Source organism: Protopterus annectens, chromosome 12.part0 (assembly GCF_019279795.1).
Source record: "Protopterus annectens isolate FY-2018-M chromosome 12.part0, PAN1.0, whole genome shotgun sequence".
Taxonomy (NCBI): Eukaryota; Metazoa; Chordata; order Ceratodontiformes; family Protopteridae; genus Protopterus; species Protopterus annectens.
This window is the reverse complement of record NC_056746.1, coordinates 278,334,423-278,347,038: the sequence shown is the minus strand read 5'-3', so window position 1 is coordinate 278,347,038 and position 12,616 is coordinate 278,334,423. Positions and strand designations below refer to the sequence as shown.

General features: G+C 38.3%; 1 protein-coding gene across 2 annotated transcripts in view; it reads right to left on the bottom strand.

The window, feature by feature from the left end:
- The window catches only part of GLIS2 (GLIS family zinc finger 2), a 681,681-nt gene that overhangs the window by 86,896 nt on the left and 582,169 nt on the right, over window positions 1-12,616 (bottom strand). For both annotated transcript variants that reach the window (XM_044089337.1, XM_044089338.1), the window contains one exon: window positions 4,001-4,164. In XM_044089337.1, coding sequence (XP_043945272.1) covers window positions 4,001-4,164 — 164 coding nt within the window. The remainder of the gene's footprint in view (window positions 1-4,000; window positions 4,165-12,616) is intronic.

The window sequence follows — 12,616 nt, the reverse complement described above, 5'->3', positions numbered from 1 at the left end:
ACATTACTGCCTCAGAAGAGCTTGTTTCTCCAGTTCAGCTTTTGGTTGGGGTATCTTCTGTGTGGAGACTGCATGTCCTCTCTGCATATGCTTGTGATTTTGCCAGGAGTTCTGGTTTCCTCCCACATCCCAAAAGAATGTTATAGGTGAAATAGCAATTCTCCAGATTGCCCAGAGATATGCATGCCACATGAGACTGAGTGCATGTGTCATGGGTGACTGAATGCATGTAAACATCCTGTGATAGCCCGACATACTATTTTATACCCAGTGAATGCTACAGTAATTTGTGGCTCCCCATGACACTGAATGAGCTAAAGCCAATAATCTGAGAATTAATAATTGACTGAATTATTGTATCTAACCTCATTTCTATCCATGCCTCTAACAGAGACAGGTTTATCAATACAGATCTAATCACTAGTTCAAGCAGTTGCCTGAAGTATCTCTGTGGACACTCCTAAAACTAGAAAACGAACCCAACCCTGTAGCAGGTGCAAGCCTGCATGCCTGCTGTGACCTGGCTGAAGGGCACAGAACAGGATATAACCTTTCACTACAGTACTGTGTGTGACTTCTGTTCCTCAGAGGCAGAATCCTACCTTACTACAACCAACTTACCAGCCTTTTATTCTGCATGCTCACACCTGGGTTCTTTGTTAGCAAACCACACCCACTACACCCAAACCTGATGTCACACACTAATGACATGTCCCCATCTTACTGCTGCTGCCACTGTTAGACCTCCACTCCCAGTACACCCAAACCAGATGTCACACACTAATGACATGTCCCCATCCTACTGCTGCTGTCAGTGTTAGACCTCCCTCCCAGGACACCCAAGCCAGATGTCACACACTAATGACATGTCCTCATCCTACTGCTGTTGTCACTGTTAGACCTCCACTCCCAGTACACCCAAACCAGATGTCACACACTAATGACATGTCCCCATCCTACTGCTGCTGTCACTGTCAGACCTCCACTCCCAGTACACCCAAACCAGATGTTGCACACTAATGACATGTCCCCATCTTACTGCTGTTGTCACTGTTAGACCTCCACTCCCAGTACACCCAAACCAGATGTTGCGCACTAATGACATGTCCCCATCTTACTGCTGTTGTCACTGTTAGACCTCCACTCCCAGTACACCCAAACCAGATGTTGCACACTAATGACATGTCCCCATCCTACTGCTGTTGTCACTGTTAGACCTCCATTCCCAGTACACCCAAACCAGATGTCACACACTAATGACATGTCCCCATCCTACTGCTGCTGTCACTGTCAGACCTCCACTCCCAGTACACCCAAACCAGATGTTGCACACTAATGACATGTCCCCATCTTACTGCTGTTGTCACTGTTAGACCTCCACTCCCAGTACACCCAAACCAGATGTTGCACACTAATGACATGTCCCCATCCTACTGCTGTTGTCACTGTTAGACTTCCACTCCCAGTACACCCAAACCAGATGTCACACACTAATGACATGTCCCCATCCTACTGTTGCTTTCACTGTTAGACCTCCGCTCTGAGGACATCCAAACCAGATGTCAAACTCTAATGACATATCCCCACCCTACTGCTGTTGTCACTGTTAGACCTCCACTCCGAGTACACCCAAACCAGATGTCGCACACTAATGACATGTCCACATCCTACTACTGCTGTCTCTGTTAGACCTCTACTCCCAGTACATCCAAACCAAATGTTGCACACTAATGACATGTCCCCATCCTACTGCTGGTGTCACTGTTGGACCTCCACTCCCAGTACACCCAAACCAGATGTCACACACTAATGACATGTCCTCATCCTACTACTCGTGTCACTGTTACACCTGTACAGTAGGGTCCCCTGCACTTGATCCTTAAGATGGGGACTTATACCTTCAATGAATGAAAGCTTTCCAGCTACATTGATGGGTCCCATGCAGTCTTTTGGGCTAATGCTGTAAAACGTCACAAAAGGACTGAGTACAACCGTAACTGTGGCCAGCATGGAAATCCTCTATTACTATTTTATCATGATGAGACATTCATTATTTACTGCCTCTACTAGAAGGCAATGGTATGATGATCCTGGCCCAAGTTACCTTGCAATGGTATGATGGTCCTGGCCCTAGTTACCTTGCAATGGTATGATGACCCAGGCCAAAGTTACCTTCCAATGGTATGATGATCCTGGCCCTAGTTACCTTGCAATGGTATGATGATCCTGGCCCAAGCTACCTTGCAATGGTACAATGATCCAGGCCCAAGTTACCTTGCAATGGTATGATGATCCTGGCCCAAGCTACCTTGCAATGGTATGATGATCCAGGCCCAAGCTACCTTGCAATGGTACGATGATCCTGGCCCTAGTTACCTTGCAATGGTATGATGATCCTGGCCCTAGTTACCTTGCAATGGTTTGACGATCCTGGCCCAAGTTACCTTGCAATGGTATGATGATCCTGGCCCTAGTTACCTTGCAATGGTTTGATGATCCTGGCCCAAGTTACCTTGCAATGGTTTGATGATCCTGGTCCTAGTTACCTTGCAATGGTATGATGATCCAGGCCCAAGTTACATTGTAATGGTATGATGATCCTGGCCCTAGTTACCTTGCAATGGTTTGATGATCCTGGCCCAAGTTACCTTGCAATGGTTTGATGATCCTGGCCCTAGTTACCTTGCAATGGTATGATGATCCAGGTCCGAGTTACCTTGCAATGGTATGATGATCCTGGCCCTAGTTACCTTGCAATGGTATGATGATCCTTGCCCTAGTTACCTTGCAATGGTATGATGATCCAGGCCCTAGTTACCTTGCAATGGTTTGATGATCCTGGCCCAAGTTACCTTGCAATGGTACGATGATCCTGGACCAAGTTACCTTGCAATGGTTTGATGAGCCTGGACCAAGTTACCTTGCAATGGTACGATGAGCCTGGACCAAGTTACCTTGCAATGGTACAATGAGCCTGGACCAAGTTACCTTGCAATGGTACGATGATCCTGGACCAAGTTACCTTGCAATAGAAAGACACCTGCTGACTGCTCAGTCTTTCATTACTTGACTAATTACAGTTGAGTTTAGTTCCCAAACCTTGTTTAGGAGCATCACAAGCACAGCTGCAACCAGTTTGGTAATGGATCAGAGTAACAATTGCCCCATATGATTGACTATGATGTGTTCCATGAATGTGCTTTGGTGTTACTCTTCATGAAATACAGAATCTCAAAAAACAAAATCCCACCCCAGTCCAAGCACTATGCTAAATGCAAACAAGTTCTACAGCTTATTCTGTATCAGTAGGTATGCTATGGATTTCTATGCCACTACATATACACTCCAATTCTAACATAAAACCAATGTAAAACATCATCTAAAAACAATTGGCTCTGTCAATATATTCAGACTCTGAAAGGACAACTCATTTAATTGAACTTACTCTGCTAATCTTTATTAAATATATCAACAGTTTCTACCTTATTAATGTTTAATTACAATAAAAAATATACTTCTTACAGTACTTTTATCTTTTCACTTTACTACTAACAATAGACAGAAATATACTTATGTACTTTTATATGTAAAAAACAAATATGCATATAGGAATGACATGATAAAATATGTAATATTGTATTATACTTGTACAAAATTATTTTTATTCTTCCAGTATTCACATTTTGTGTTGTTATACTGTGTTTCTCATATTTTCATGTAGAGCTTTTCTCGTTGGGTTTCTGCTAAAAATGTGTTTGACCCAGTCACCAAAGGAAGCAAACAAAAATAAAAAGAACTAAACAAAGAAACAAACATAAAAACTAAAGTTGCTGTAGAGGAGTGGAGCATAGCTCTTGAATTTGAATGCACATTTCTTTGGTTACAACACCAAGGATTCCTTATAACTCCATTGTGATGGTCATCTCTGCAGTCACTATCCTGATATCCATTACTACTTTTTGAGTTATAGAACAGGAAATGGTTTCTGACACATACTTACATTTGTCATGGGTGACATATCACCATTAGCATGTCTGTCAGGTGACAGTGGAGTCACGGCACGGGAGTCTATAGCAGAAGGAGGAGACATGCTGAGATCCACCATGGAGAGTGAGGAGAAATGAGATTCTGCCTTTTCGAGTAGTTTTGAGCTTGACAGCAGACCTGTAATTAAAAAAAAGAACTAGTTACCAAGTCACATCTACAGCTGCTTGGAGTACTGGTAGTCATTTTTTTATTTTATAGACACAACTGAAGATGCTCTGGAAAAAATATGGTGGCATTTACACTAACCACAGATGTTTACTTAATGTTCAAGTTCAAGGAAATAAATGTCAAGGATAAAAAAAGTAATATGAGAAATGAAAAAAGAGCAGAATAATAACATTTGTCAAAACATATCCAAACAACTTCCTCCTTAAAGGAAATTAAACTTAAAACTTTCTTTTATTTATCTTTTTTCTGAACTTTTTGCTGCATCAAAATTACTCTAAATGCTTCTAATAACATTTTAGTATATTTTTTTCCACAAAACGGCCAGTATGGAGACTGCCATATTAATATGATGTTGTTTTTCTGCTTTTCTTTCTCATCCATAGAATTTAAATCCTGTTTAAATGAGTCATGTTAGAAATCAAGAAATGGTGCTGTTTTCTTATGTCATTGAAATATAGCGGCAGAAGTGTGAGTCCCAGTCATTCTTAATACATTTTCTATAGCAGGACTGAGTATATGTTTCCTTGATATGCCCTCATGTAAGTTTCTCACAGAGCCTTTTTATGCTATTCACAAACAGATATACAGATCCAGGCAAAGAAATTAGCTAAATTGTGGATTTGAAGTCTTTACCTACCAATAGGCCCTACTGCACATTCTTTCTGAACTGGCAAAACTACCTCTGTGGTGAATGAACCCTCATGGATCAAGTGTGAGAAACAACAGTTACTAGAAAGGAAGAGACATGAATGTTATTTGGATATTCCTCTTTTACTGTAGTGGGAAGATCTGTGATTGTTATCTCTTGAATGTTGTGTAATTAAAATGTGCTTGTTGTATAATTAAAACTGTGCTTTCACTTGCGTTTCTCCCCGGGCCTCTACTGAAAATAGGCTCTGTCCTAGTCGGACTTTCCCGGTCAACAAAATGATAAATAAAAAAAATAAAAGTGAAAGATTTCTCTGAATGCTGTTATTTTTTTTAAATAAACATCTTTATTGAATTATCAGTTATGACATAGACAATCATACCTTAACATAAATGAACCACATTGACACACTTTCAGTTGCAGACATTACACATCTCATATAATCTTCTATACAGTTATTGTCAGTCAAACATTGCACAGCTCATTCAGTTAATGCCTTCCTTTACACCTCGTTCCTCCTCCAAAACATTAGTCTGCATGTATTGTTCCCACAATTTCCATTTTTTTCTATGTAATTTGTTCCTACCATTTTCTAAAGATCCCACTTCCAGTTCTTTTATCTCTTTACTATATTCACTACTTCTAGCACTCATAGTTTAGACTTTGACTTCTATTTTCTATTAATTGCTTTTTTGGCAGCCATCAGAGTTAAATTCGGCAAGACCTTAGTATTGTCTAGACAATTCTGATTCTGTATCACAGCTCAAAATATAATTTCCTTAGTTACTCCAATTTTCTCATCAGTATTTCTGACAGAGTAGTCTGCAAGGACTTTTTAAGGTCTATCCACTCACTACTTTCCTAAAAATATGTTCTCATTTACCTCTTTCTTCTGCATCACACCTTAAACATTTGCAATCTACCTGAGGAAAAAGTATTGGGAGTCTGCCATGAGATATAAAAATATCTATGCAAACATTTTTAAGCAAATATTCCAAATCTTCTAGACTTGTTGCATATTCAGGAGCCATACATATATCCTCTCATTGTTTGTGAATTTCTTATCCAGTCTCTCTTCCCAATCCCTTCTAACCTCCTGTGATTGATTCTTATATTTATCATGCAATATTTTATATGTCCTACTCATTATCCCTTTTTAAAAAGCAGCTTATATTCTAGATTCTACTAAAAACTCTTGTCTTTCACTTAGGATCCCCCTACTCCTTTCTATTTGCCTATATTCTGATATCAATCCTTGACAGAGAAGGCAATCTCTACCATGCAGTCCAAATGAATTATTGGCATCTTCCCATTTATATTACATTTCCCTCTCTAGTTATTTTCTCCCAATACCTTGGTTCCTTTGCCATTTTTCAGTAAATTACACCCCCCTCTTGCCTAATCTGTGTACCCCTATCTGCAGAATCTCCTTTCTCCATTCCCATGTTAGCTTATTTCTTAGAATACTTTCTGCAACTTTATTAATATAATATTTTGTATGGTTATTGTTATTCTTCTTAAGGACATGCACCCCAAATCCCAGTCTTTTCTTATACCTTCAGCCCCCCCCCCCACCGTTTCATCATCATCCCTTTCCACTTTGAATTAGAGCTTTCTGCTTGTGCTAAGTATAGAAACCTTAACAGTGTAGCTCTGAAGTACCCCTTTCAAATCAGGTAATCCCAAGCCACCTTGTTCTATTGGAAGGATCGCCTTATCCCACTTGACTCCTGTCCTCTTCCTCTCTCAGATAAAATCCCTCATCTCTTTATTAATTGACCCCCACAGCTTCTCCTATGGTTGATAAAACTATGCCTTACCTGTGTATAAAACTAGACAAGAGCTTCCAGTTTCTCAGATTTTGTATTATCTTCTGTTTAATGTCTTCCCACATATCCTTAGCTGGCATAACAGAATCCGTTCTAACCCATACTCCTATGTACTTTATTTTACCATGCCTCCATAAATATGGGTATTGCTGAACCAATTCATGTGTGGATACAAAGTTTACAGCTATTGCCTTTATTTTATCTTTATTAATGTTGTATCCTGAAAAGATTTGAAACCGTCTCAGGATGTTCCACAACACTGAAATGTCTTTTTCTGGATTTATCAGGTATAAAATTATATAATCTGCAAATAAAGCCAACTTTTCTTGATTACTTTAACAGTTATACCCTTGAATTATTTCTGAGTCCCTTATTTTCTTTGTCAGTGGTTCTAAATATGGCACAAACAACAAAGGGGAAAGAGGACACCCCTGCCTGGTTCCTCTGTTCAAACAGAACTTATCAGAGAATCCAATCCCTCATATATCCTCCTAATTAACCTTATTATTTTAAAAGGGAATGCAAATGCTTTCATAACCCTACCCATAAAATCCCAGCTTACTCTGTCAAATGATTTCTCTATATCAACACCCAAAAACAACAGTGGTATTTTTTTACATTCTGCTTCCCTCAGGATCTTTATCATTCTGTTAATGTTGTCAAATGTTTGCTTCCCCTCCACAAAACCACATTGATCTATATCTATCAATTTTGACATCACCTTTGCCATGCTTTAAGCCATTACAGACATAAACACTTTATAATCATGGTTTAGAATTGAAATGGTCCTATGTGAAGCTGGATCTGATGTGTCTTTACCATCTTTAGGTATTACAGCCACCACAGCTTTTGTCCGGGATGTTGGTGTTTCTTCCCCTTTTAAAGCACTGTTAAAGAAAACCTTCCAAATCTTTATTACTTTCTTCCATCCTAGTTTCCAAACTTCCACAGAAATACCATCTATTCCTGGAGATTTTCCTATAGACTGGTTACACATCACCATTTTATCTCATCCCCTCCTGTCCTGTTAGTAATTGAACATCATCTACCTCTCAACTTGGCATATTTAATTCTTCCATAAATATTCCCATTTGTACTATTTCTTGATTTCCACATTTCTCTGCTTTATACAGATTTTCATAAAATTTCCAAAATATTTCTAATACCTCTACAGGATCTCTGGTTGCCTTCCTTGTTATAGACTCCCTAAGCTTGGCAACAACCCTTTCTACTTTCTGTTGCTTGAGCCGTTGTGCTAAAAGCTTTTGTTCTCTGGAGTTATTGTCAAAAAATAGTTGTTTAACAGCAATCTTTTAACTTTGCAGTTGGGCCTCTTCTTGTTCTGTGAGATTCCCCTTATTCAGCAATATTTAACCTTTGACAGTCCCTCTAAATAATTTTTGTTGCTTCTTAAACATATCTCTTTTTCTTTTATTTCTACCCTATTTTAAACTCCATTTTCACTTTGTTGCACTTCCTAGCTATATTTTCTGAAGAAATGTCTATCTTTCCTAATAACTCCCAAATAATTTCCACTACCCATTCCTTAAATTCCTCTCTGTTTAACAAATAGGTAGGAAAGTACCAGTGTCTATTTTTTATTAGCCTGCATTTTTATTTTAGTTATTATTGGTGCATGATCTGAAATAATTATTAAATAAGTAAATTTACTCCTCTTCTGCCTAGTGTACAGTGAACAATCATTTCTATGAACACTCTACTGTCTTCTGCTTTTAGTACTGTTCTTCTACCACAGCGTCTTCAGAATAAACACTTTCTGCTGGTAGGATTGCATCTTTACTATTGCAGGTCTTCCCTGCTTCCTCATGACCAGGTTTGGAGCATGCACATGATATGCCCTTTCAGTTAACAATTCCCGCTGTGGAATACCAGTCCAGCTGCTTATTTGTGCTTCCATAAAATCAATACAGTCTATTCCTTCCAGTTTCTCTGGTACAGCAGAAAATAGGTTCATAGATTAGATTAGCACAGTATTAGGCTAACTGTTCTTATGGGCCATTTTATGCCTAGCCAAATACTCCTTGTGAGACTGAAACCCTGCACCTCGTGTCTGTAAGGTAAGCACATTAACCATTATACTGTACAGTATGTGCACTGCCCTCTAATTCTACCATTTTTTAAATCTCTTCTTGAGCAGTCTTATACTCAGTCAGTCTTTTCTTCATCTGAACCTCTTATTTTTGCAGTTTTATCAGCTCATCTGAATATATGTTTAAAGCTTCTTCCATTTTGCAGCCTTTTGTTACTTGAGTTGATATACTCCTTCAGAGTTTTATTTATTTTAATCAGCTCTAAACACAAACACATTTGACTTATTTTTCCTCTAAATTACTGGAAGCCATGTCTTGAACAAAGATGAGGTTTGAACTCCTTTTTGCTGAACAGCTGCATGATTCTTCCCACCCAGTGTTTCAACCTTCAGCTTTCATGATTGATTTTCTTTCAGGTTTATTGGATTTTTGTTTGCTGGCATCCAGGCAGTGCACTTACTATCCAGTAACTGAAATTTACCCCAAATGTTCACTGGCTTTCTTTCCTGAGTTAGTTTTCACACTGGGAGAGCTGAAATTAAACTGTTACTCAGTGTGTAGCCATCTTGGACATCCTTTATAACTGCTGTCATGTTCTTTTTTCTGATACAATGCAGCACTGTTCTGCAATTCTGCTTCAAAATCTAAGAAACCTTCTCTTTTTGTGTTATTATGAGTTTTTTGGTGTTATATTCTGGTTATACTCCTTCAGTCAGCAGTAGTGTTTCCTGTGGTGCTACCCATGTAATGACATCTTACCCCCATGTAATGACATCTTACCTCATCGTTCTACCCATTTCTAACGCAACGGTGCAACCAGCTACAGCAACAGACTGGAAAAAAACATGTTTGTCAAAACCACCTCAATTAGCAGTGAAAGAAGTAGCAACATTGCTGCAGATCATATATAACTTATCCACTGCATCTGTTTCCATTGGCAGTCAATCAGAAAGAACAAACACTGGCTTGTGAAGTGAAAGAATGAACCACTTAGGTATAAAAAAACAAACAAAAATACATTGTACTATGTAGCCACTACTTCGCTACATGTCACAGTGACCTTGTAAAATTTCCCTGTAATTAAAGGAGCACAAATAGACGATGCTATTAGTATTTCTTTCAGTGCGGGTAACCATTCCCCAAGCTAATGAAACCTAAACCTTCAGACTAAAAGCTGCCTAAGGGTAAGAAATAGGATCACGTGAACCTTGATACATTTGTTGGCACCTGGTGACATCAGTGTGTGGGCAGTACCTCAAAGGAAAAAACTACAAAGTTCCCTGCTCTACCAAAGCATGTGAGAGGATAAGCTTAAAAAAAGGAGAGAGGGCTTTCCCTTGCTTTGACTATAAGAAAAAGAAATGAAAGTTGTATAAAGAACAGGCTGATTCCAGACAGCTAAACCATACTAAAGCCATACTGTAGGGAGAAAAGAAACCTTAAGAATGAGTTAAACTGCAAGTGAGGGTTGACTTTTCCTTTAAGCACACCAAGCTAACATTACTATGTGGCTTGCCAGACTGTAAAACATATGTCTACTGCTGAAAGTGGTTTCACTTTTAATAATTATAAATATATACTTGCATCTGTCTGAGCAACACATTCTTTGCAGGGACAATATAAACGCATAACCTTGTAAGCGGACTAGTGGTAGGGAAGTACTGTTCTTATTTTTGATTTGTTTTGCTAAACTGAAACTCGCCAAAACTCATTTTTCAAAATAACCACCAGAAGTGGTCTTCTTGAAAGAAGGATATTTTTTTGTTAAAATGAAAGCAATCAACATTTCCAGTGGAGGCAGAACACCTTCACCTACCCAGAGGGCAGTGCCCTTGCACCTTTTATTTTGCATTAACAACTCCAACACTGACGCATCTTGGAGAAAAAGGACATTTACACCACTGCAGCATTCACCTATCTCAGTGATTCCTAAATCAGTGTATTGCCTTTTTTTTGGGGGGGGGGGGGATTTTGCAATTTTAGTCTTACTTATCTTGTTGGAGAACCCTACACAGTTCTTTATATTCCATTCTAATTTTGTTGAGTTCTCTCTTACTGAATCCAGTTCTCATGTTATTATTTCATGTGCATATAGTCCTTTCAGGTAGTACAGTGTAACTGCAAACACTGCTGAGTGTGACAATATACTCTCAAAGGTAAGGGTGTGCAGGGGCACAACCCCACTACATTTAAGGTCAACTTTGTTATTTAAAAGTAAGACTGTTTCAATAATTATTAGATATGGTGAGTTTGCAATTGATAACATGAACCTTGAAAATCAGTTTGCCAAAATTTATAAAGCTGGCAACAAAACATTTTCCTCTAGTATTGAATTGATGGTCTGCGGTGGTGGTGCTGCGGTAGCGTTGTCACCTCACAGTAAGACGCTGTCCGGTTCGATTCTCAGCTAGAGCATCTTCTGCATGGAGACATGCGTAAATGGGCGTACCTTTGCTGAAGGTTGTGCAGCAGGGCTGGTAACTCGGCACGTAAAAATCAACTACCAATCATTAGCAGACCGGAGTTCCGCTGTGGCGACCCCTAACTGGGAAAAGCCGAAAGACACAACAACAACATTGAATTGATGGTTAAGAAGTGAATGTAAAAGTTATACAAAGCTATATATAGTGGTAAGTAGTACATTTTACATTTAAACTAACAGACTGAGAGAAAACTTAGAGACTTCATTTTTATACAACAAATGTAATCTGATAACTAGGATAATCCAAGAAAAGATGGAAATATATTTGAAGGAAAATCAAAATAAAAAGTGCTAGTACATAAAATAATACATCTGGGTAAAGTAATTTCTATGTTAAATTGTTAATCGCTATGTAATCCAATGTAACTACTGTCTGTTTATTTTACTGTGGAGCTTTTCTCCCCGGGCCTCCGCTGAAAATGGACCCACGTCCAGTCGGACACTCCCGGTCAACAAATTTAAATAAATAAATAAATAAATAATAAAATGGGAAATAAAACTATAATAATCTGATACAGAATTTTGTGAGAGTATTAGAAAAAGTGATGAAAGGCTGTTATATCTACAACTCTAGTGAAAGTCTACGACTGTATTGAACATAAAGTTTTAATTAAGAGTTTAGGGGATTTTGATATGCAAACTGAGTACATGAAATGGTAGGCAAACTGATATGGAGGGTTTTATAGTGAGCTAGTAGCAGATTTACCAGCAGTAGCATGAAAAAAAGTAAAATAATATAAACAAACTAGAAATAGCCGCCAGCAATCCTATTTGCCAGAGACACCTTTTTATGAATTAAAGACAATGTCAGGAACAAATGAGTCTGTGCAGATATCGGCAGCGAGCAGAGTATGAGAAGGGTGATAAACAGATAAAAAATGAAAAAGTCACTGCATAACAAAAAGGTACTATTGTGCTATTAAAGGACAATGTTATGTTTCATGGATTCTGGCTTAAGATGATGACATAATACACTTCTCTAAGAAGAGATGGAAAGGCTAAGTATTGCAAAGTACTACTGTAAGGATAAATAAAAAGAAAAATTAGTAATAAATACAATGAAAGTCTTTTGAAACCTTGAGTATGCAAATTTGGTTCAAAAGTCAGGGCTATGAAAAACTGGAAGAAAGTTCTTCAAAAATGACAGATTCTGCAATATATAGACAATATTTCTTTTAAAATATAGTAAAAAAACTTATCTAGCTTAATTGGTCTTGCTGAATATGTTGCCAGGACTTCCAAACTGACTGTCAGATCTTACAACAAGGCTTTCTAAACTAATGATGTTGTTTTCTAATGAAAACCTGAATAAAACTTCAACTTCTGCATGACAACAACCAGGTTTTCAAGGTGAAAACTTTTCTTGTCACTTAATAATTTTTTACTTCAC